Source organism: Aethalodelphis obliquidens, unplaced genomic scaffold (assembly GCF_003676395.1).
Source record: "Aethalodelphis obliquidens isolate GAN/ISIS:26980383/991018 unplaced genomic scaffold, ASM367639v1 scaffold22, whole genome shotgun sequence".
Taxonomy (NCBI): domain Eukaryota; kingdom Metazoa; phylum Chordata; class Mammalia; order Artiodactyla; family Delphinidae; genus Aethalodelphis; species Aethalodelphis obliquidens.
This window is the reverse complement of record NW_020837966.1, coordinates 25656765-25678726: the sequence shown is the minus strand read 5'-3', so window position 1 is coordinate 25678726 and position 21962 is coordinate 25656765. Positions and strand designations below refer to the sequence as shown.

At 39.1% G+C, this 21962-nt stretch overlaps 1 protein-coding gene across 2 annotated transcripts in view; it reads right to left on the bottom strand.

The window, feature by feature from the left end:
• Window positions 1-5214: 5214 nt before the first annotated feature.
• Window positions 5215-21962, bottom strand: part of LRRN1 (leucine rich repeat neuronal 1) — a 37424-nt gene continuing 20676 nt past the window's right edge. For both annotated transcript variants that reach the window (XM_027121436.1, XM_027121437.1), the window contains exon 2: window positions 5215-8439. In XM_027121436.1, coding sequence (XP_026977237.1) covers window positions 6017-8167 — 2151 coding nt within the window. In that variant the 5' untranslated portion in view covers window positions 8168-8439 and the 3' untranslated portion in view covers window positions 5215-6016. The remainder of the gene's footprint in view (window positions 8440-21962) is intronic.

Here is a 21962-nt window from a genome sequence, read left to right as displayed (position 1 = left end):
CACCCTCCTCCCATACACATGCACTGGTCCGCTGGAATGATTTACAGGAAAGTTAAGATTAGATTACACTGAGAACCAGAACAAGTCTTTGCTCTGGGTGATGTGGTGTAAAACAGATCAGAGAAATGATTAAAATGTGAGGCTGACCTTAATGGTTACAAAAGAAAATTTTTGGTTACAATGGTTACAAAAGAGAATTTTTCTCTCCACCAAAGCCTGTGGCATTAATCCCAGGTTTATACACCTTTTGTAGGAAGGTCCTTGCAAGATCCTTACAAGGTCATGAAACCTACCCTTTTTCTTGCTGCTCTCAGGGAAGAACTAAATCAATCAAGCAAATGAGATGGCCAGCCCAGTCCTCTGGGTGCCTTTTAGCTACAGAACAGTTTAGTGGTTAGTCTTGGGCCTTAGAGTCTGACAGCCAGGGTTGAAATCTTGGCTTCAAGATTTGACTTCGAATCAGGACTGATGAACTGAGGCTCAGTTTCTCCATGTAAAAAAATGATATACCTATTTCATAGAAATAACCATACTCTGAGTTCCACCCCTACCCAGACTACCCTCCTCCTTTTTTTAAACTGTTTTTTTCTTCTTCAGCTTCAGTGTCTTCCATTTGCTTGCATGTATTTGTTATCACAAATAGTCCTTTACTTTTTCCTCTCTCTGACTTACTATTATTTCCATATATTGATCTCAGGTTTGGGTCTTAAATTAGACCCCTGTACTCTGAGTCCTCACTTCTGGGCAGTGCCTCTCTTTGCTCCATTTTTCCTTCTATCTCAAGTGCCAAATTGTCTTTTGGGCTCTGTGTTCTACACTCCTGGTCCAGATTTAGCCTGCAGACCATTTTATAATGGAAAAACAATAAGTTTTATGCATATAGACCTCAAGTTTAAGTTCTGCCTTTTACAAGCTGTGTGATTTCAGGTAAATTGCTTGCATCTCTGAGGCTGAGTATTCATTTTTCTCCTCTCTAATGGAGGGACAATGGTACCTGCCCAGTACTCACTCCCTGGGGGAGGCGGGTCAATTAAAAGGATTAAATGTAAATAATCTATGTGAAGTTCCTAGCAGAGGGCTATGTACACAAAGAATGTTTCTCCCTCCTTTTTCTTTCATAAGTCACCACTGTAAATTTGTTTTTCTTCCCTCCAGGACCACCCTGTCTTGTTTATGTTAGTAAGACAGGCTGCGGTGCAGACTGTCTTATTAATATACCCAATTCCCATTAAAATGCTACGTAATTCAGGGCAGCCCCCCATTAGGAATTCATGACCATTTTGTCAGGGCCCAGGCTGAAATTTACCTTGTCAGTTTAATCTTATGGGAGAGAGGGAGGGAGGCAAGGTGGAAAGGAGAGGACTGCATGGTCTGACCCACTGTGTACCCAGAGCTACTTTCATGAAGTGAGTGAAACTGGTTTTACTTCATATTAAGTAGAATGTAACTGACAAAATTGGAGTATGTCGGGAGGGCTATCACATTTATTTTAAAAAAAAGAAAGACATCCTTTTAATGTCTTATGGCCTCTGGATAGAATTTTTTTCTGGGGAACAGAGAGAACCCTGAATAAAAATATCCCACCAACTCCACAAACTTGGTGATTGTACAAAAGCCATTTGTTTCCAGGTATGTCATATACACCCTTGCAACTGCCCAGTTATATGAATTTCACATAAGCTTTGGAGCTAAACATGGAGTTTGTTACTAATTTTACATACGCCTTCCATGATTTACTGCTAAGGAAAGAATGAGCTTGGCATTTCCTCCACAAAATCTTTCAAATTTTCTGAGCAGGTAACAGAGAGGAGAGTATAGGAGAACTGAAGGTTAGAATTAAAATTTAGCCTGATGTGAACACAGTTTTGATGGGTAGTTTAGAACTTCCCAGCACATAAATCTTTAAAGGGGAAGAGAGAAGAACATTAAGACATAGAGAAAGTTTTCAGTGTTATCTCCCATGGGTTCTCCTGTATGTACTTACTCTGTTTTCCCCAGGTGCTCTGTGACCTCCAGCCTCTCACCTTCTATAGATACTCCCACCTCCACCTTAGAAGGGTGCTGGATGGATGGAGAGGAAACTGGAAGTGACGGGCCCCATCATGATCACCCACTTACAGAACTGTAGGGTGTCACCAAATGATTACTCCTATGGGCCTTGGTTGTCTTTTCTGTAAATTGCGAAGAATAATAGCCAATTTATCAGGACTGTTTTGGAGATTAAATTAAATCCTCAGTTTCTCAGGATCTGTAGTACAGAATAGTAGCCTGAAATATACTAATGGTCAAACAGCTGTGGGAAATGCTATGTAATTTATATTAGTACCATCAAGTCTCTGAGGAGTTCTACAATACAAGAAACCCATTTAGTTCTGTTAACGTGTACTAGGCAATGCTGAACCAGCAGGTACAAAAATAATGAGTCCCCTTGCCATCTCCTTATTCTTACCATATACGCTAAGTTCCTGACTTGGAGTACAGAGAGAAGGAGCTGGTGCTAGTATTACTGCAAAGGGGGGAGGGGGGAGGACTGAGAAATCATGCCCACGCCAGATTAGATCAAGTCCTGCAGGGATTCTATGCCAAAGTCATTGCAGAGCTCTGGATGGATGATGACCCTCAAATTCATCTTCTAAGAAACATTTTTCCTCCAAGTAATCCCTTATGAATAATAATAAAAAACTCTATTTGCAAGCAGGGTGAGAGTGAAAGAACTGAGGTGAAGAAAGCATTTTCGGTTGTAGTTAGAATGCATCAGAAATAGTTAAAATCCCCCTATCAGTGAATAGAAAGGCAGAAGGCATGGTTTTCCCAGCAAAGTGTTAGGGGTGTGTAATGTTTTTTCCAGTAATGAAGAAAAGAAAATGCCCTGGAAGATGAATACAGAGAGAGGAAGCAAACACCAAGTAAAGGACTGATTGTGGTGTCCTTGGCAAATAAAGGAATGAATAAATAGAAAACCACATGAGAGAAAATAATGGACTTCAGTATTGTTTGTTTGTGAAAGAATGGAGATGACTCCTTTTTGTCAATCACACAGCCAAATTAGAAAATTTGATAACCAAACATTGCATTTGTTTTTATATTCATGGCATCAGTTCAGTTTCTCATTAATTAAACAGGCAAATTTGGGAATGCCTGTTTTAAGAAGCTGATTCAGAAATAACCTTGTAAAATCAGGTTAGAGATACATTATATGCCCTGAGGGCAGCCCGAAGCAAAAGGGAAAATATGAAATTAGAAAGTGACCTATAATAGTCACTTCATTGGTAAAGGTGACATAACCTCCATTACCAATCAGGACCTAGTTTGATGTCTAATTTTACTGGCTGTCGAACTTATCAAATTAAATTAAGTACAAATGAGGAAATACTTGGCTAGGGAAAAAAAAGTGCTATGCCATTTTGCTTTCTATCAACTGAAAACCAAACCAAGTAGCACGGACAAGGAAAAAGAAGCTCAAATATTTTATTGGAGGAGGAATAAAAGGGATATTTTTCCCCCCAAAGTGGCCTGGGAAAAGGTAGTTGGCAAAAAAACACTTGGATTTCCTGGTGACTGCTATATATCCAGAAGAGAAAAATGGTGGTTGTTTTTTGTTTTCATTTATTCCACTAATATTTGAGTGTTGATTATGTGCCAGGTTCAAATCATTGCTTTATGGGATAAACAATGCCTCCTCCCTGCTCTGGGCCTAATGCTTCGGTGTCATTCCCCTTTCACTGTTTTTCTTCGATAGTCCACTACTCTCTGTAGATATTTGAAGACAAGAATCCCCAACAGGAACCTCCACCCCCACCCCCACCCCGACCCCTGCCCAAGGCTGCATCCAAGGCATCTCTAATTCTTGATGTTTCCCACATGTACTCAGCAATACCCACAATGCAGAAGTTTTCCTGACCCTCTGCTCTGCCCTTGTGCTAAAATATGTCCTGAAGAAATGAGAACTTGAGGATATAGTGCATTTTGGAGCAAGGGCACCAACAGTTGTTGAGAACTGAAAAAGATAAGCTCTGCACAGCAACCTAGAAGGCTGCTGGACCCAGAGCAATAGAGGGAGGGCAGAGTTCTCAATGGGCAGGAGTCTGACCGGGGCAAGTTAACAGTTCCTCCCTGGGCCTAGGTTTTTCTGCCAACAAATGTAGGCTGTGGACAAAGATGCTCCTGGTTCAGACACTCATTGTTTTCCTGTGCAGCTTACTTGCTTCAGCATTTGAAGTTCTTTTCTCCACCTTAGAAATGGGAAGGAAGGTGACGATTTTTTTCCTAAGTGATTCATGAAACAAGGAATTTTACCAAGAAAGAAATCCTTCATCCTTCCTTGCCTGCGCTTTCTTTCTCCCTTTTCCTTGCCTTTGCTCAGCTGGCACCTGCTTGCTCTCAGTCCCTTTTTACAATTTCATCGTTCCTGGTGTGATAGCATGTCAGTGGAAGCAGGTGCCATCTAGAGCAGCCTTTTAAAAAAGTTTCTCTGCTTTATCAACCTGCATTTTCAAGTGGGTCCTTTTTCCTCCACCCATACCTTTAAATCTTCCCCCTCCTCCACTTTGTGGAACTGGGATCCTACCTAAATCTAGCTCCTTCTGTTGTAAATTTCACACACATTACCCGTGAAACACTTAATTCTGCAAAACTGTTTCTGTATATTATTTGGATGAAAAATGCCAACTGTAGAGAAGTTGTTCTGTTTTCTATTAATCATTTACTTGTCTGAGCAGATATCCCCCCACTGATATGTGGACTAATATGGATCTAGGCATAATGACAGCTGTTAAAAGAGGAACAACATGTAATACATTTTGGAATATTACATAGCAGCATGATTTAGACTTTGATGGGGAATATGATACTACTAAAAAAAAAAATCAAATTTTAACAAGACCCTTACAGAAAAGGAATGTGACATATCCAATGTATATATCTCTTTTACCATGTTTAGCTATACGTGGGATACAGTAATATACCTTTTTTCTTCAAATGAACTTTTCCTTCCATTAGGTCTGGTCAGTAATATTTAAAATATAGAAATCCTATTCAGTAAAATATCTTCATTAAAATATTTATTTCTTCCCTTAGAAAAAGAATTCAAAACTTTTTAGGGCCTAGTTTTAAAAAGCAACATGCTATATAGGTAATTTATTTTGGTGGTTGTTTTGGGGAATGTGAAAAATATCACCACTGCAACTAGAAAGAACTATAAATGATACATTATTGCAAGTGTTCTAAAAAAATCAGAACAAAACTAATTTATTATATAGTTCTGTCTTCATTATACACCACATGTTGGTGAGTTAAACACAACAAAATTATTGTCTTTTAAAAGTGTCTACTAAAGATAAAAAGAATAAGGTAACAATTAACATGTAGTTAGTTACATTAAAAAATCTGATATACATATTTCTATTGCCTGTTAGCTTGTTCTAAGCCTTTTAACTATTACAAAAAAAAAAAGTTGTTGTTCAAAAGCAAACATTCAATTCAGTTGATACAACATTACAGTACAGTCAACTAACATCATTCAACAAAGGTAACAAGTCTAGCCTTAGCTTCTCCAGTTACAAGTCTGTAGACCAAATTGCTGCAAAAAGTTCAATGCTGCTTCACAACTGTGTGTTAGCTTTTTGGAGGACATGGTACTGTCTGCTCATGGCTTCAGAAGAAGGGGTCATGCTACTGGTAAAAGCACAGGGGAACCCCAACCTGTCATTAATCATTTTATTTAGCATTTAGTCAGAACAGCATTATTGAGTTTAGCACAACAAATAAAACAAAATCATAATCATAATAATGATGAGAATAAAAACCAAACACAAACTGGAAGCCTAGAGACGCTGCCAGCTGTGTCAAACCCTTGCGATACGCTATACTAAAAAAATTTGAAATATCCACCCATCCTCTCCACTCTGCCACAAACTAGCAAAGTCAAAAATACAAAAGTCTTCAACTTGTTACTTTTGCAGAATAAAGCAAAAATGTCTTTGTGCTCCTTACTACCAGAAGCAAAATATCCACTGAGTTACCACATGTAATAGCTTCTGGAGGTGTCAACTTGGGTTGGCTTGGTGTCTGCAGTACCATCTTTGTCTTTCTCGCTGTCACCTTCCCAGAGGTTAATGAGTGGTGGGTACAGCTCATTTAGTGGGATTGAAGAGGTTTTTTGCATATACTTTTTTAATGAATGGTGGTAGTTTTTCCTCTTAAATCTTTTGGCAATGTACACAGCAATGGATGCAAGGCTAATGACGGCAAACATGGACCCCATAACTGCAGCAAGGGCTGTACTGGTTTCTTGATCAGAAATGTCCAGCGCGAAGGCGGCATTTTTGGTTGTGACATTAACACATGACTTTTGAGTCTGCTGATGAATATTGGACACTGTGAGACACACTTCATAATCTGTGGAAGGCTGCAGGTGTGTTAGGTTGTATTCGTGAACATCTACCGGGACCCTGGCAGTATATGTTATGTGGGGATTGTCAATCTTCATGGTGGCAGATGACCATTTTAAGTTTGACGTCATGACATTGGAATTAACTTTCCAGGACACTAAAATGGAATGAGATTCTGTCTGCTTGACATATATTTTCAGCACCTGGGTACCATCCAGAAGGGTTCCATTAACCTTAATTGTCACCACTCGAGTGTCTGCCCCTTCAACATTCTGGGCAACACAGGTGTATCTTCCTGAGTCTTCAGTTTGTATGTTAGATATTTCCAATGTACCTTCACTACTTAGTTTGTATTTATCTGAAAGCGTTTCCACAGTTATCTTATTTCCAAGGGGAGTGACCCAGTAAATTTCAGGTTCTGGCTCGGCCATGGCCCGACAGTCTAGGAGAACTGTTGTGCCAGTATCCATGTTTAAATTATTTGGGAATGTGCCATGAGATATCATTGGGAGGCACTGTTCACCTGAATCCTGAATTAAAACTTCCTTCACCTGCTGCCCTCTATATTCGGGCGGCATGGCACAGAACATGGATAAGGGCTCCATGAAGCGGATGCTTGTCTTGTTGGAATTAATCCAGTGGATAACACAGTCACACCTCAGGGGATTGCTGTGGATACTGATCTCACGCAAATTAGGAAGGGATTCTACTGTCTTCTGGTAAACGGCATTCAAGGCATTGTTGTTCAACATCAAGCTTTCTAGGGCAGGGACACTTCGAAAAGCCAAGCGGTGGATGTAAGATAATTTGGGGTTATTGGTGGCTTCTAACTTTGTGAGTTCAGGCAAGTTATCCAGGGCATAGCGGTCCACAGAGACAAGTTCCCCCATATTGTTGATTCCCAGTTCTTTTAACCGGAGCATATTTTTGAAGTCCCCTTCCTGGATTTTGTGGATGGGGTTTTTGTTGAGGTCTAAGAATTTCAAATTTGGAACTTTTTGCAGGGCAAGTTGAGGGACTTTGACCAGTTTGTTATCATAAAACGACAGGCTCTCTAGGCTATCCAAGCCCACCAAGGCATTTCCAGGAATATCAGTGAGATACATTCCTGCCAGAACTAAGCTTCTCAAATTTGAGAGGGGTTTGAAGTTCATATCCAGAATTCCAATCACGGGGTTTTCCCCAATCATGAGAATTTCCAGGTTGGGTGTTGAATCAAACCAGCGGCTATCTATCACTTTCAACCTGTTGGAGTTTAGGTGGAGCCTTAAAAGATTTTTTAAGCCTGAAAAAGCATTAGCAGAAATAGTGCTAATCTGGTTATGGTTGATGTAGAGTTCTTGAAGGTTGCTGAGATCTTGCAGACAAAAATCATTCATTTCCGTAATCTGATTTTCCTCCAAATGCAGAGTAGTGAGCTGGGTCAGGTTTGCCAGCCCTACCTCCTTAATATTCGTAAAGTTGTTTTGGGAGAAATCTAGCTCAGTCAGGTTGAAGAGCTGCTGAAGCTCATCCACGGTCTTTGCGATGTTATTGCTCTGTAGGAGAAGCACTTGAGTGTCACTAGAAAGGTTGCTGGGAATCCTTGTTAAGCGGAGATCATTGCAATCAACGGTGGTGGCTTCTCTGTATGTTGACTGCGGGGTAAACCAGGGCCTAATTTCACATACACAAAGTTGTGGACACTCGCTATTTTGTAGGGAAGACCCAGTTAATGAAGTCATCAGCAAGCTCAGCACCATTCGGCAAACTGCTAAAGCAAAGCTCATCCTAGCCATGCTGGCTTGCTGAGCAAGCTCGACTCCTGACAATCGTTAACAAAAGGTGAACACTGTATAGCGGTATGAAGGACAGCAAGCAGAAAATGTAAACATTCAAGCAAGGTCTCTGTTGAGATGTGCAGAATTCCAGAGTCTGAAGGGATGGTTTCCTGGAGTTTTTGAAAGGCAGGAAACAGTTTGGAGTCTTTTACCTGTGTCTCTCAATTCCAGGCATGCGCACAGCTCTGTGGCATAAGTTATTTCAGCCAAATCACAGTCTGGAGATGTGCCTGAAAATTAGATTAGGACAAATATTATGTTTATTCCATATACTTTCTAATACATTATAGCTTTTCTTTTGTCTACTAAAAAGGCATAATCACTTATAAATCTAATAGCAATGTTCAAAGAAACTAAAGCTTTTAAACTGTAGAATACTTTTCATATATTATTACACTTAGTAGTTTTAGTGTTCCTTCACATTTACAATTAAATTGGGTCCACTTGTATTACTGGGTAAAAACATTAAACACACATTGCACATACACACCCATTCACACACACATACACACACACACACACACACACATAATAGAAACACTTAGAAAAGCCCACAGATGTCATTTCTTTAAAAACAAAGGTGACTTAGAAACTACATATATTCATGGCTCCAAAAAAATCAAAAGGTAATTCCTCATGAAAGCAAAACATGAAAGCCAGTTTATTAAAGATTCAAAGTTCATTTTTAGTTATTTATATTTTAATTAATACTTCATTTGCTTTTAGGAATTCTTTCTTTTCCAAATGGTACATTCTGTAGAAATATTCAGCCAAACCTGATCTAGCTTAATTATTCTTATGCAAAAAATTAATCTAACAGAACTACAAAAGAAAAATACCAGTTTTTCTTGTATTCTCATAGCCACATCTGATCTTGACTGAATAAAATTGTAAAAGGACTCTATCCCATCACACTACTGGTCTTCATTAAAAATACAAATACACTTATACATGTATATATATATATAATCTCACATGCATGATTTCATCAATCTCATGGGAATGTCATGGCCACTTAATAGTCATGGATATACACCATGAATATGTTATTTAACTTTTTAAAGCCTCAGCTCCTTCAACCATCAAATAGGGTTGGTCATAAAAGTATCTCTCTTACCAGACTACTGAGAGAATTAAAGGAATGTACGTAAAGCTCTTTGTGTAGTGCCCGGCAGATATTAAATTCCCATGAAGGTTAATTGTATTTATTATCATCTTCTTAGATCGCTCATAGCTATGTAGTGGTTATTGGAGGATAAGTAAAAGAAGGAAAGCTGGAGATATTTGATCTTATTTAGCTATCATCTGTCGACTTTGATAAGGTCTTCTGAGGTCAAATATGTACTGCTCACCTGCTTCTAAACATCATATAGTAGCTAATGCTGCTAGTTTTCTGGATTCCAATCAGGTGTAAAAAGCCATTATGGATCCAGTGTCTGTCTTGCTTTCCCAAGACTACTCTAGTCACTTGCTAAGATATGGAAAGTAGAGATATATATTTCCTTACACTTGTCTTGTTATAATGCACTTCAGCTTTCAGTACTGAAGGAACTTAAGTGACTAGTGTTTTATTTATTTTCATAAGATTACTGTAAGGATTCAATAAAATAGAGCATATAATATATTTGAAGCCCTAGTGTTCAACACACAGCAGGCTCTCAACTCATATTTGCTACTATTACTACCTTCATACTTTGCAAAACACAGTTATCCTTGTGATGGACCAAGAAGTATAATACTACAAACAGCCAGTCCTAAAGTTCTGTATTTGTTACAGTTTAGTAGAAAGAATGAAAAATTCTACATTTTTTGGTTTGTTTTACAAAATACACAAACCAAGTTACCAGCTAACAAGATGGAGTTTTAAAAAACCATCCAGTCCAGGTCTGGCAAATCAGAAGTGGGAGAAGGAAGTGTATGTGTTGCATAATGCTGGATCCTTGCTATTCTCTGTGGGGAGAAACACACTGACATTCTCCTCTCCCCTGATCTGGATAGTTTACCATATATCATGGACATGCAAAACTTTTCAGTATTTAACACTATCTGATTTTGACTTTTATCAAGAAATTCCATAAAATAAAAACATACCTCAGAGAATAGCATTTTCCAAATATTATTAACTCCACAAGTTTATTCCACTCTTTTGTTTCCATATAGAGTAATCCTAAAACAGGGACAGTAGTCACAATAAATGTTCAGTTAAGAACATTTCTGCCACAGGTTATTCCTTAATTATAATTCAAAATAGAAAACTAGGAGAATTGTCTTGTTGGAATTAATCCAGTGGATAACACAGTCACACCTCAGGGGATTGCTGTGGATACTGATCTCACGCAGATTAGGAAGGGATTCTACTGTCTTCTGGTAAACGGCATTGTTGTTCAACATCAAGCTTTCTAGGGCAGGGACACTTCGAAAAGCCAAGCGGTGGATGTAAGATAATTTGGGGTTATTGGTGGCTTCTAACTTTGTGAGTTCAGGCAAGTTATCCAGGGCATAGCGGTCCACAGAGACAAGTTCTCAGTTTCGTAACTGAGATGGAATTTCAACTAATTTTTGTTTTGACTGAATTGAAGAAAACAGCAGGAAGTAAAATATGTATTAGTAAGTCATGTGAGACTCCCAAAGCAATCTGTTACCATGCAAAAATACCTTTTATGGGGCTATACTTTGAATATTGTCATGAGTGATGCCTCCATTTTAGTTTAAGTTGTATGACTTGAGGTTATTATATTGAAATATTCAAAATTCTCTTTGACACACATACACACCTCTTTAAACACACAAACAAACCTCACAAGCTCAGAATGTCAGCTGTCATATCAAACACAGAGGGAAGACATTTTCCTTTCTCAAACCTGCATTTGGCTCCTTTGGGAGTAGAGAATGAAACTTCCTTAACACAAAAGGAGGTGTTTAAGATGTTTCTATTTGTATAACATTGTAAATTCTCTTTAGCATTTTTTCCCAGACTTACTTTTGAACATGAAATTATATATAGAACAAAGCTTCAGAGCCCCTATACCATTTTATACGTTTAAAACTTAGGTTATATCTCAGGACCTATTCACTAACAGTGTTTAAAAGTAAATCCATTATCGCAACAAGAGAAGAAAACTACAGACCAATACCTGATGAATATTGGTGCAAAATTCCTGAACAAAATACTAGCAAACTGAATTCAATGACACTTTGAAATGATTATACACCACGACTAAGTTGGATTCATACCTCAAATGTAAAGATGATTCAATATATGAAAATCAACCATTGTAAGACACCATATTAACAGAACGAATGACAAAACCCACATGATCATCTCAGTTGATGCAGAAAAAGCATTTGACAAAATTCAGGACCCTTTCATGATAAAAACACTCAACAAACTAAGAATAAAAGAAAAGTGCCTCAACATAATAAAAGCCCGATATGAAAAGCCCACAGTCAAAATCAGACTCAGTGGTGAAAGAGTGTAAGTTTTTCCTCTAAAATCAGGAACAATGCAAGGATTGCTACTCTAGCCTCTCCTATTTAACTTAACGTTAGAACTCCTAGCCAGAGCAGTTAGATAAGGGAAAGAAATAAAAGACATCCAAATTGGAAAGGAAGATGTAAAACTGTCCCTGTTTGCAGATGATATGATCTTGTATATAGAAAGCCCTAAAGATGCCATGCAAAAAAAACTCCAAACTGTTAAAACCAATGAACAATTTAAGGAAAGTTTCAGAACACAAAATCAATTGTGTTTCAGTACATTAACAATGAATCATCTAAAAATGAAATTAAGGAAAGAATCCCACCTACAATAGCATCAAGAAGGATAAAACACCTAGGAATAAATTCAACCAAGGAGGTGAAAGACCTGTACACTGAAAGCTACAAAACATTGCTAAAAGAAATAAAAGAAGATACAAATAAATAGAAAGACATTCCATGTTCATGGATTAGAAGACTTAATATTGTTAAAATGTCTATCTACCCCAAATAATCTACAGATTCAATTCAATCCCTATCAAAATCTCAATGGCAATATTTGCAGAAATAGAAAAAAATCTTAAGATGCATATAGAATCTCAAGGAACCCTGAATAACCAAAACAGTCTTGAAAACAAAGAACACAGATGGAGGCCTCACACTTCCTGATTTCAAAACATACTACAAGTGGGACCTCCCTGGTGGTCCAGTGGTTGAGACTTCACCTTCCAATGCAGTGGGTATGGGTTTGATGCCTGGTGGGGGAGCTAAGATCCCATATGCCTCATGGCCAAAAAACCAAAACATGGGACAGAAACAATATTATAACAAATTCAATAAAGACTTTAAAAATGGTCCACGTCAAAAAAATCTTCTAAAAAACCCCAGAAAACATACTACAAGTAATAATAACCAGAGATAGACATATAGACCAATGGAACAGAGAGCCCAGAAATAAACTCTTCCGTATATGATTAGATGATCTTTGACAAGTGTGCCAAGACTACACAATGAGGAAAGTATAGTCTGTTCAACAAGTGGTGTTAGATATCCACTGCAAAAGAATGAAGTTGGGCCCCAAGAGGATAGCTACTGTCAAAAGAACAGAAAATAACAAACTTTTGGTGAGGATATGAAGAAATTAAAACTCTTGTGCATTACTGGTTGGAATGTAAAATGGTGCAGCCATTATGGAAAACTGTATGGAGGGTTCCTCAAAAAATTAGAAACAGAATTACCATATGATCCAACAATCCCACTTCTGGGTATGTATTCAAAAGAATTCAAAGCAGGATCTCAAAGGAGTATGTGCACACCAATGTAAACTGCAGTATCATTCACAATGGCAAGAGGTGGAAGCAACCCAGATGTCCACTGATGGGTGAATGGAAAAAGAAAACATGGCATATATATAAAGTGGGATATTATGCAGCTTTAAAAAAGAAGGAAACCCTGTCATATCTACAATATGGATGAACCCTGAGGACATTACACTAGATGAAATAAGCCGGTCACAAAAAGACAAAATACTGTATGATTCCACTCATATGAATTATTTTAAATAGTCAAAATCATAGAAAGAGAAAGTAGAGAGGTGGTTGCTAAGGATTGTAGGGAGAGAAAAGAGAGGATTAGATTTTAATGGGTAGAGTTATCAGTTTTGCAAGATGAAAAAGTTTGAGAGATCTGTTGTACAACAATGTGAATATATTTCAACACTACTTAACTATACACTTAAAAATGGAAGATGGTAGATTTAATGTTAGGGCTTTTCATTATAATGAAGTAAATTAATTATAATACAGGCCAACTTTTATCACCCACATACAAATTAAGATCTTAAATTCTGCAACAAATAAAAAATGACTGGCACAGATCTTTTTAAAAGTAAAATTGCTTTGTTCTAGGGCTGACTGAACTAAGTTGGTGAAATGTGAGAAGAAAATATGTTCCACAAACAATTCTGGCAGTTTAAAGGAACAGTCCCTTAAATAACAAACCGTGGCTTTAAAGGCCCAGAATTGGCAAGGGATGCCTTTCAAAGAGGCCCACAAACAACAATATAATTAAATTTGATGCTTCTTTTTCTAACAATATATGTATGGAACACTCTGCTCTGAATATAAAATTCCATAGGAAATGGACTGCATGGTCATCACCATCCGTGAAGTTGGCACTGACCCCCATTTCTCCCATAGAATCATGTCAGATGGGATGTTAGTTTAACAAAATCACAATAGTTGATAGGAATTTGGGCTAGGATCCTCATTCATTAAGTTCTTAGGGAGTTGAGCGAAAGAAATAAGCAATCACAGTAACATGACAGTTATGTGAATTCTAGGTATACTAAATCCAAATAGCGCTCAACTTATAGAAAGAACTCTGTCCTGGGGGAATCAAGCGATCTGGACTCAGAGTCCAACTTCTTCACTTACTCACTAGAAGTGTTACCTTGTATGAGCTACATACATTCATTGTGTCTTAGTTTCTTTGGCTTAAATTAAGGCTAATTATACATACTTCATATATGAAAACTATGAACACTAAATAAAATACTCTATGTGAAAGTATTCAGCCCAGAATCTGGGGAAGAGTCCAGCACAGACTGAGACCTCAAATCCTTGTCTGAATCTCTGGAACCTCATCAAGTTTGCCGTTAAATTTCATTCTCACACTGCAGGGCTTTTGGGAGGTAATGAATAGGCAAATCTCTTTAAGACTCTTGGGCATAACAGGTACTTTTTTAAAATTTATATCTTATTTTATTTAAAAAAATAATTATTTTTTCTAAGTATTTCTAAACTATTATTGTTTACCATTTCCATTATATTTTCAATCAGTATTATTGGAATTAATAGTGTTAGAAATTCAGAGACCAAATATTACACTTGGGCTAAATTAAAACCTGATGCAGGCAAGCGTATTATGAAACACAAACTCCCCACATGGAAACTAACATCATCTCAGAGACATTATTAGTCACAGCAATGAGGAACTAAAAGTTTGATCTCCTAAAATATGAAGAAAATGCCTTCATAGGACATGTGCTTTTATGCAAAGTTTCTTTGGTGGCCAAATTCATGTACATATGTACACCATGTACATAATGTTCAGAAAAATCAGTCTTTTAGCTCTGTCAGTCCCCAAAAATCCAGGGCTAATGCCACATTCAGATTTGCATGTCTTCTTTTGGGAATGGCTTGAATAATGGAGAAATGGGATTTTTGTTCCAGTAAGCTTTCCTCTGGTTATAAACAATGATTGTCTCAATACAAATTCTCCCTGTAGCCACCCTCCTGATGTGGGTGGGGGCTTGCATGGGGGGCTAAGGTACAGCTAGACTTCCCTTGATGGAATGACCCCCCATAGGGAATCCCCCCGGGTCTGAAGGCCACCTTGACTTCTCCTGCAGGTACAAGTGGCTGATTGTTAGACTCACAAGGTTGTTAAGCTTTTTGAAACAGGAATTTAGCATAGAGTTAAGAGTGTGGCTTCTGGAGAGACATACCTGGTTTCAAATTCAGCTCTGTGAACTTGGGCAAGTTATTGAAGCTTTCTATTTCCCTTGTTTTAGAAAATGGATATAATGAAACCTTCTTTGCCAAGGGTGGTTAAGAGAAGTAGAATGAGATGTTAAACACAGAGCTTTTGGTCGAGGGCCTGGCACATAGCAAATATTCAACAGATGTTAGCTATTATTGTTTACAGTTTTGATGTCTCATATTGAATCTGAGTCTCTTTATGGGCACTGAGGATGACAGGGTAGTGGAAATCAGTAGAGGGTGCCCTTTGTGGTATTAGCAACTGCAAGTCCTGAAAAGGGCCTGGCCAGAGACCTTCTAACAATGTAGATGACTAGTGTAGGTGGAGATCTTCTAACAGTGTAGATGACTAGTGTAGGTAGAGCCAGAGAGAGAGAGAGAGAGAGATTACAGAGATTTCTTTATGGAGGGTATATTTTATTTCCCTTGAGCAGGAAAGAAGGTCTTGCAAATGCATTCTGAATGCTGAATCTGCATGGACTATTTTTTTTTTTTTTTTTTGCGGTACGCGGGCCTCTCACTGTTGTGGCCTCTCCCGTTGCGGAGCACAGGCTCCGGACGCGCAGGCTCAGCGGCCATGGCTCACGGGCCCAGCCGCTCCGCGGGATGTGGGATCTTCCCGGACTGGGGCACGAACCCGTGTCCCCTGCGTTGGCAGGCGGACTCTCAACCACTGCGCCACCAGGGAAGCCCGCATGGACTATTTTTAAAGACACTAGTTTCTTGGACTTTTGTTTGGCCCCTGACCCTTTCTTTTAGATTTTTTTCTCCATTTTCCAAAATTAAGTTCCTTGTTCACACATTATCCAAAGTGAAGCACCCTGTAGTGTGTGTTAGTGATCACAGATGGAGGGTGCGTATGGGAGGAGGAGCTATAGTCATCTCCATAATGCATGAAGAAAACAGTGAAGTGCATCCCCTCGCAAGGACATAACGGAGCTTGCTGAGGCTCTTTTGCATAAGGAACTGTTCCTGAGAGCCCACATTATTCATCAGCAAACAGAGCAGCAGTGTGTGAGTGGGCCGAGCAACAGGATGAGGACACCAGGGAAAGGATTCTTACTTTTGGCTTCACCACAAACTTTCTAGGTGACCGTGAGCAAGTCCAGTGACTTTGTGTCCTATTTTATTTGTCTTACAGTAAGTGGGTTGAGAGGAGGGACAGTCACAGCTTCCTAGACCAACATGAACCTCGGGAAGTCATCTTAGCCCATTCTCCCATGTCATGAAAACTATACTTCGAACCATTTTCAGAGAGGTAATCCTTCCTCCTGCCTTCCCTTCTTCTTCTTACCTCCTTCTCTTCTTTTCCCCCTTTCTTTCCTTTGTTTCCCTTTTTTGGTTCTTAAATTGTTGTAGAGGAATGGTGTTTGATCTCGAACTGCAGTGCCTTCAGGGGCCAGGTAGGTCAAGTCAGTTGAGTAGAACACAGAAGGAAGTAGTGGTCGTGTAAAAAGCTGGAGAGTGCATGCACTCCAAGAGGCATCCATGGATGTTTATAACTGTACAAGCTAAAAAGAAAAAAAATCTACTTTTTGAGGCTTTTTATGGCATGTGGCAAGTCTGACACATCTGAATTATTTAAATATCACCATAAATAACCATTATCACCAATAATGCTGAGCTAATGGGAGGATCTGATAATTAGATATCAATTTTCAAATATTATTGGCAAATACTCCATATGTGAAAACCTATAATTAGAAACAGTATATTACGGTGTGACTCTTTGCTCTGAAGAAAACCTGTTTAGTGCTTTTAAAAAAACCATTACATTTACAAAAATTCATCTTACACTCCTTTTCTTTTGGAAGACCTACTTTTAAAGGCAGGCAGAACCTTAGAGATAACCTAGGTGATCCAGGATGACCCAGTTAATTGGCAGAGGAACAAAATAAAACACAAATGTCTTGATCCCCGATTCAGCATTTCCTGCTCTGACCATTTTAAAATTCTGTGTTGGTTTTTCTGGTTCCCAGAGAAAAATTTGGTTGTCCTTTCCCTAATTTCATTTTCTTCTTGTATTTGTTATTCTTAATTAACAAAGACTCAAAAATTCTCTGGCACACTTAGGCGGTACAAATGCACTAGTGTGTAAAGCAGAGGATGGACACAAGTGATCCTTTGATTCCCCCTCATTTTCCTTCCTCTTTTGGGCTGGGGCAAATCCATCACACCGCAGGTGCAGCATCAGCCAACACCTCTGGGAGAAGCTCAAAGGCGCAGCTGGTCTCCAAGCTGAGGGTATAAGCTGGAGCCACAATTCATTAGGCTCCTGAGAGGAGCTGGGCATGGCAGCACATTAGCCATTGTAGGAGGGTTGGCCAGGAATGGTAAACAGGGCAGGCTAGGACTGCATGAACTGAAGAAGTACAAAAGAAAATTTTAAAAAGGCAAAAGAAAAACGAAAGCCAAAAGCCCAGAGCCACCTGGCGTGAATCCAAATCGAAGTAGCTGGCTTGGCATGATCAAGAAGGTGCTTGTGGAAGAGCCCTGGGGAAGAACATCGACTTCAGATTCTGATTTGGCTTCAACTGATCAAAGGCTAGCAGGCTAGCCTCCCTTTGAAATGAGGAACACAAACTGTGAAAATTGGATAAGGCCTTAGAGATCACCTGGCACATCTAAAAAAACCTCTCATTTCACAGAGGACACCTCAGAGAGGTGAGATCACATATTTGGAGGCCAAGCTGGACTGCATTCCTACTCTCCAAAAACAGGGTCCTTTACAGAACCCTACACTGCTTCACTTGGTCTGGGATTAGTTGAAATTCATATTCTGGCAGGGTCTAAATGGGCAGGGTCCAAAACTCTCTGAAGGATGTTGGCCTCTAGCACGCCATTAATCGGTTACCATTTATTAGACGCATAGGAAAACATTCAATTTAGGAAGAGTGCTGTGGCTTGTTTAGTAACCTCTGTCTTGACCTTTGCTTAGGTAGATCAGAGATAGGGTGGACAGCTCAATCAATCATGCTGATGGCCAACTTATTACAAAAAGTTAAGTCAGGTCATCTAAACAATGTTCATTGATTTTTTAAAACATGGCAGTGAATTGATTATAATGGTTGATTTGTTCTATAACTTTAATTTGTAAAATGCATAAATTGAACTTCCTTTAATATGATGGATTGTGTGTTGCAAACTCTATAAGGGCATAGATATTCAAATGTGAGAAGTGTAAAGTGGATTTCAAACATGAGTAGGAGTTGGAAAGTAAGCATTAAAGACAGGAGACGCCTCATGAATAATAATAATATGAATTAGCTAACTTTATTAATAGACTTACTTTAATAGAAGACTTACTATGTACTAACCACTATAGTGAGTGACTTACATGTATATGGTATAAAGTGTGATCGTCCCTATTTTTCAAAGAGAGGTCAAGTCGCTTGTCCAAGATCTCAAATAAGACTGAGTCAAGGATATAAGGCTCATGCCCTAATACTGTCTAGTTCTGAATCTTATCTGGTTTGGAGGTAGTTCAAAAATCAGAGGGGTGCAGAGATTGGAGTATTAGATGAAGAGTTAGGTGACCCGAGTCCTTAGCTCTGGTTTTTCCTCCGACTCAGATCATGCTGGCCATCTTTCCTGCCTGTAAGTGGTGAGGTTGGGCAAGTCTAGATGATGTCTTAGGACTCTTTTTCTGAGTTTCAACTCTTAATAGCACCCGTGTAAGCAGCACTTCTTACACCTGCGAAAAACACTTGATCCTGGCTTTTTAAGAGAAACTGTGTTTAGCAATTTTTTTAAAAAAGAAATGGTCTAAAGAGGCAGACAGAGCTAGGGCCATGTCCTGGAACTACGTACGTCACCTTGGACAGATTAGTCTAACTCTCTGGGCCTTGGTTTCCTCACCTGTTGGAAGGGGATCAACATTTATCTGCCTCACATGGGTGTTGTGAAGATTAAATGAGACAGCATGTCTTGAGCAGTGCCTGGTACATAGTAGAATCTCAATAATCATACATTTCCTTTGGAGTTCTCAACTTAGAAAATTAGAGTCAGGTGCTGAAAACCGACTTAATATCTATTCTTCCAACAAGGAAATTAATACATTTCCTGAAAATTATCTGGAACAGCTTTTCTTTTCTTTTTTCTTTTCCTCTTTTGCTTCTCTCTCTCTCTCCCTCTTCCTCTCCCTCTCCCTCCTCCCTCCCTCTCTCTCTCTCTCTCACTCACTCTCACTCTCAAGCCCAACCCTTATTTAGTGCTTTATTTTTCCCTCATAACATCCTTGGGAGGTAGGAACTATGATTGTCCCTTTTCACACTGAAGAAACCAAGGCATAGAGATATTAAGTAACCTGCTCAAGACATACAGCTAGAAAGTGATGGAGAAGGACTTAAACTAAGACAGCCTGGCTCCAAAGCCCATGCCCTAAACACCACCTCCCACATGTCACATGATCATCCCAAAGAACCGTTGCTTTTGAATCAGAGGAGTGGGACTGTCCATGAAGTATCAAAAGTATAGATTGGCTGGCTGGGAGCATTTATAGCTCTTAAAGGCAATACAGATTCCTCCCAAATGACTGGAGCTCAAGAGATCAGAGTGAAGATCTAGGGATGGATCATCTCTATGCCAAAAATCTTGTGTACCACTGAGACATCTTCTATCCCTCAGTTAAGGACAGAATAGATTTCTAGAATATTAGAAAGATTTTAGAACACAGGCACAAGAGTAGTTCTGCAGTTTGGTTGCAATGAATCTTTACAGAAGAATCTGGTAGGTACCAAGATTTTTTTTTAAATTAATTTATTTTTTTAAATTTTATTTATTTATTTATTTTTGGCTGTGTTGGGTCTTTGTTGCTGTGTGCGGGCTTTTCTCTGGTTGCAGCAAGTGGGGGCTACTCATCACTGCGGTGCACGGGCTTCTCATTGCGGTGGCTTCTCTTGTTGCGGAGCATAGGCTCTAGGCGCATGGGCTTCAGTAGTTGTGGCACGTGGGCTCAGTAGTTGTGGCTTGCAGGCTCTAGAGCGCAGGCTCAGTAGTTGTGGAGCACGGGCTTAGTTGTTCTGTGGCATGTCGGATCTTCCTGGACCAGGGCTCGAACCCATGTCCCCTGCATTGGCAGGCGGATTCTTAACGACTACACCACCAGGGAAGCCCAGTACCACGATTTTTATTTTGTTTTATTTTAACATGAAATACAGGTATATAAGCAGGTGTCCTTCTCCCTCAGACCAAACAATGGGCAGGACTCAGAAAAGGCTCAACCTGCAAACTCCCCAATTATCACATTACCGCCTTCAAAGTTCAATTCTCCCTTTTCCCCAGCTCATTTCCAAAATGCATTTTCAAAGGCAATGTCATTTTTGGAATTAAGACTATGTCACGCATTTATTTTAATGAGACAATGCTAATTAAATCTTTAGATGCTGGTTACTTAGGGTTTCAATTTTGCAGTTTAATGGTAAAGCCCTTTAAGGAATTCTCCCTTGCAAGCACTATGCTAAAAGGGTGCATACACCTCTCTACCTTTAGAGAGGTTGAATGACAACCCAAGCATTTCCATTTCCAAATGAGTTAAATCCTTCGCCAAACAAAGAAACAAAAAATAAAGCAAGGGATGGGCATTTACCAACACATTTATGTATCGATCTTAAATACTCTGGCTGCAAAGATGTAAACAAAAAGCGAAGGGAGTTAAATTGTTAGCCCAAGAAAGATAGGAAGCATCTCTTCCAAATAATGAGGTATTTTCTAGCCTTGTAGACACTTCCCATTTTTACATCTAATGTTTGTTGTGGAGTCGTTTTGGCTGAGTAGTAGTCATAATAATAGCAGTCAGTACTTGCTAACAGCAGTTAGCTCTTACAGTGCCACAGGCACTGCACTAAGCACTTTACATAAATTATTGCATTTAATGCTCACAACCCTATGAGGTAGGAAACATTAATTTTTCTATTTTTATGGATGATGAAATGGAGACTCAGAAAAATGAAATAAGCTGGCCAAGATCTTGGAGCCAGTAGAGTGGCGGAGAGTCTGTGAATCCAGGCACCTGAGGCCAGAGGCCAAATGATGCTCCTCTTCTATCCCAGTCTGTCTGGGCAGGGGGAGTCCTTGCCAAGATTTTAATCTGCCAGGACTAAATTGAGTTTCATGCAGTAGAGACCCTGTTTCCGTCTTGTTCACAATGACGCTGCCCTGGCATCTACATAGTGGGCACTCAATAAATAAATAAAATAACTGAATCAATTAAAATGTGCTTTCCAGGTGCCCAAATATGACAATGATATTAAACTTGCAAATGTTCAGTCCTACTGGGTCTCTTCTACATTTGGGCTGATATAAACCCTGTGCTTTTAAATGTCACACTTTTATTTAAAATAAAGAAGAAGAAGAAAAAGCTTGCAGTTTAGCACATATCTGCTCCCCATCCATCCTCATGCTTGTGATTTATGAAAATCCTGCTCTCTCATTTTTTTTCCAGACTCTGATGAAATCAGGATTCAGACTAAATGCAAAAGAGATCTAATAAACTGATGCCTACTTTAATTAGATTCATTAAATCAAACAAATACTCATTGGGTGTTTACTGTGTCACAGAGCCAGAAAGACCAGACCCTGCCCTTAAAGAATTTATAATCCTGTGGAGAGAGAAGAAGACAAATACACAAGTGACTCTGTAAAATAAGATACATATCAAAAGGAAGGAAGGAGCGAGTAGATATGTGGATCCTTGGGAAGGAGAGATCAGAGTTGCCAGCATGTGACAGCTCCAT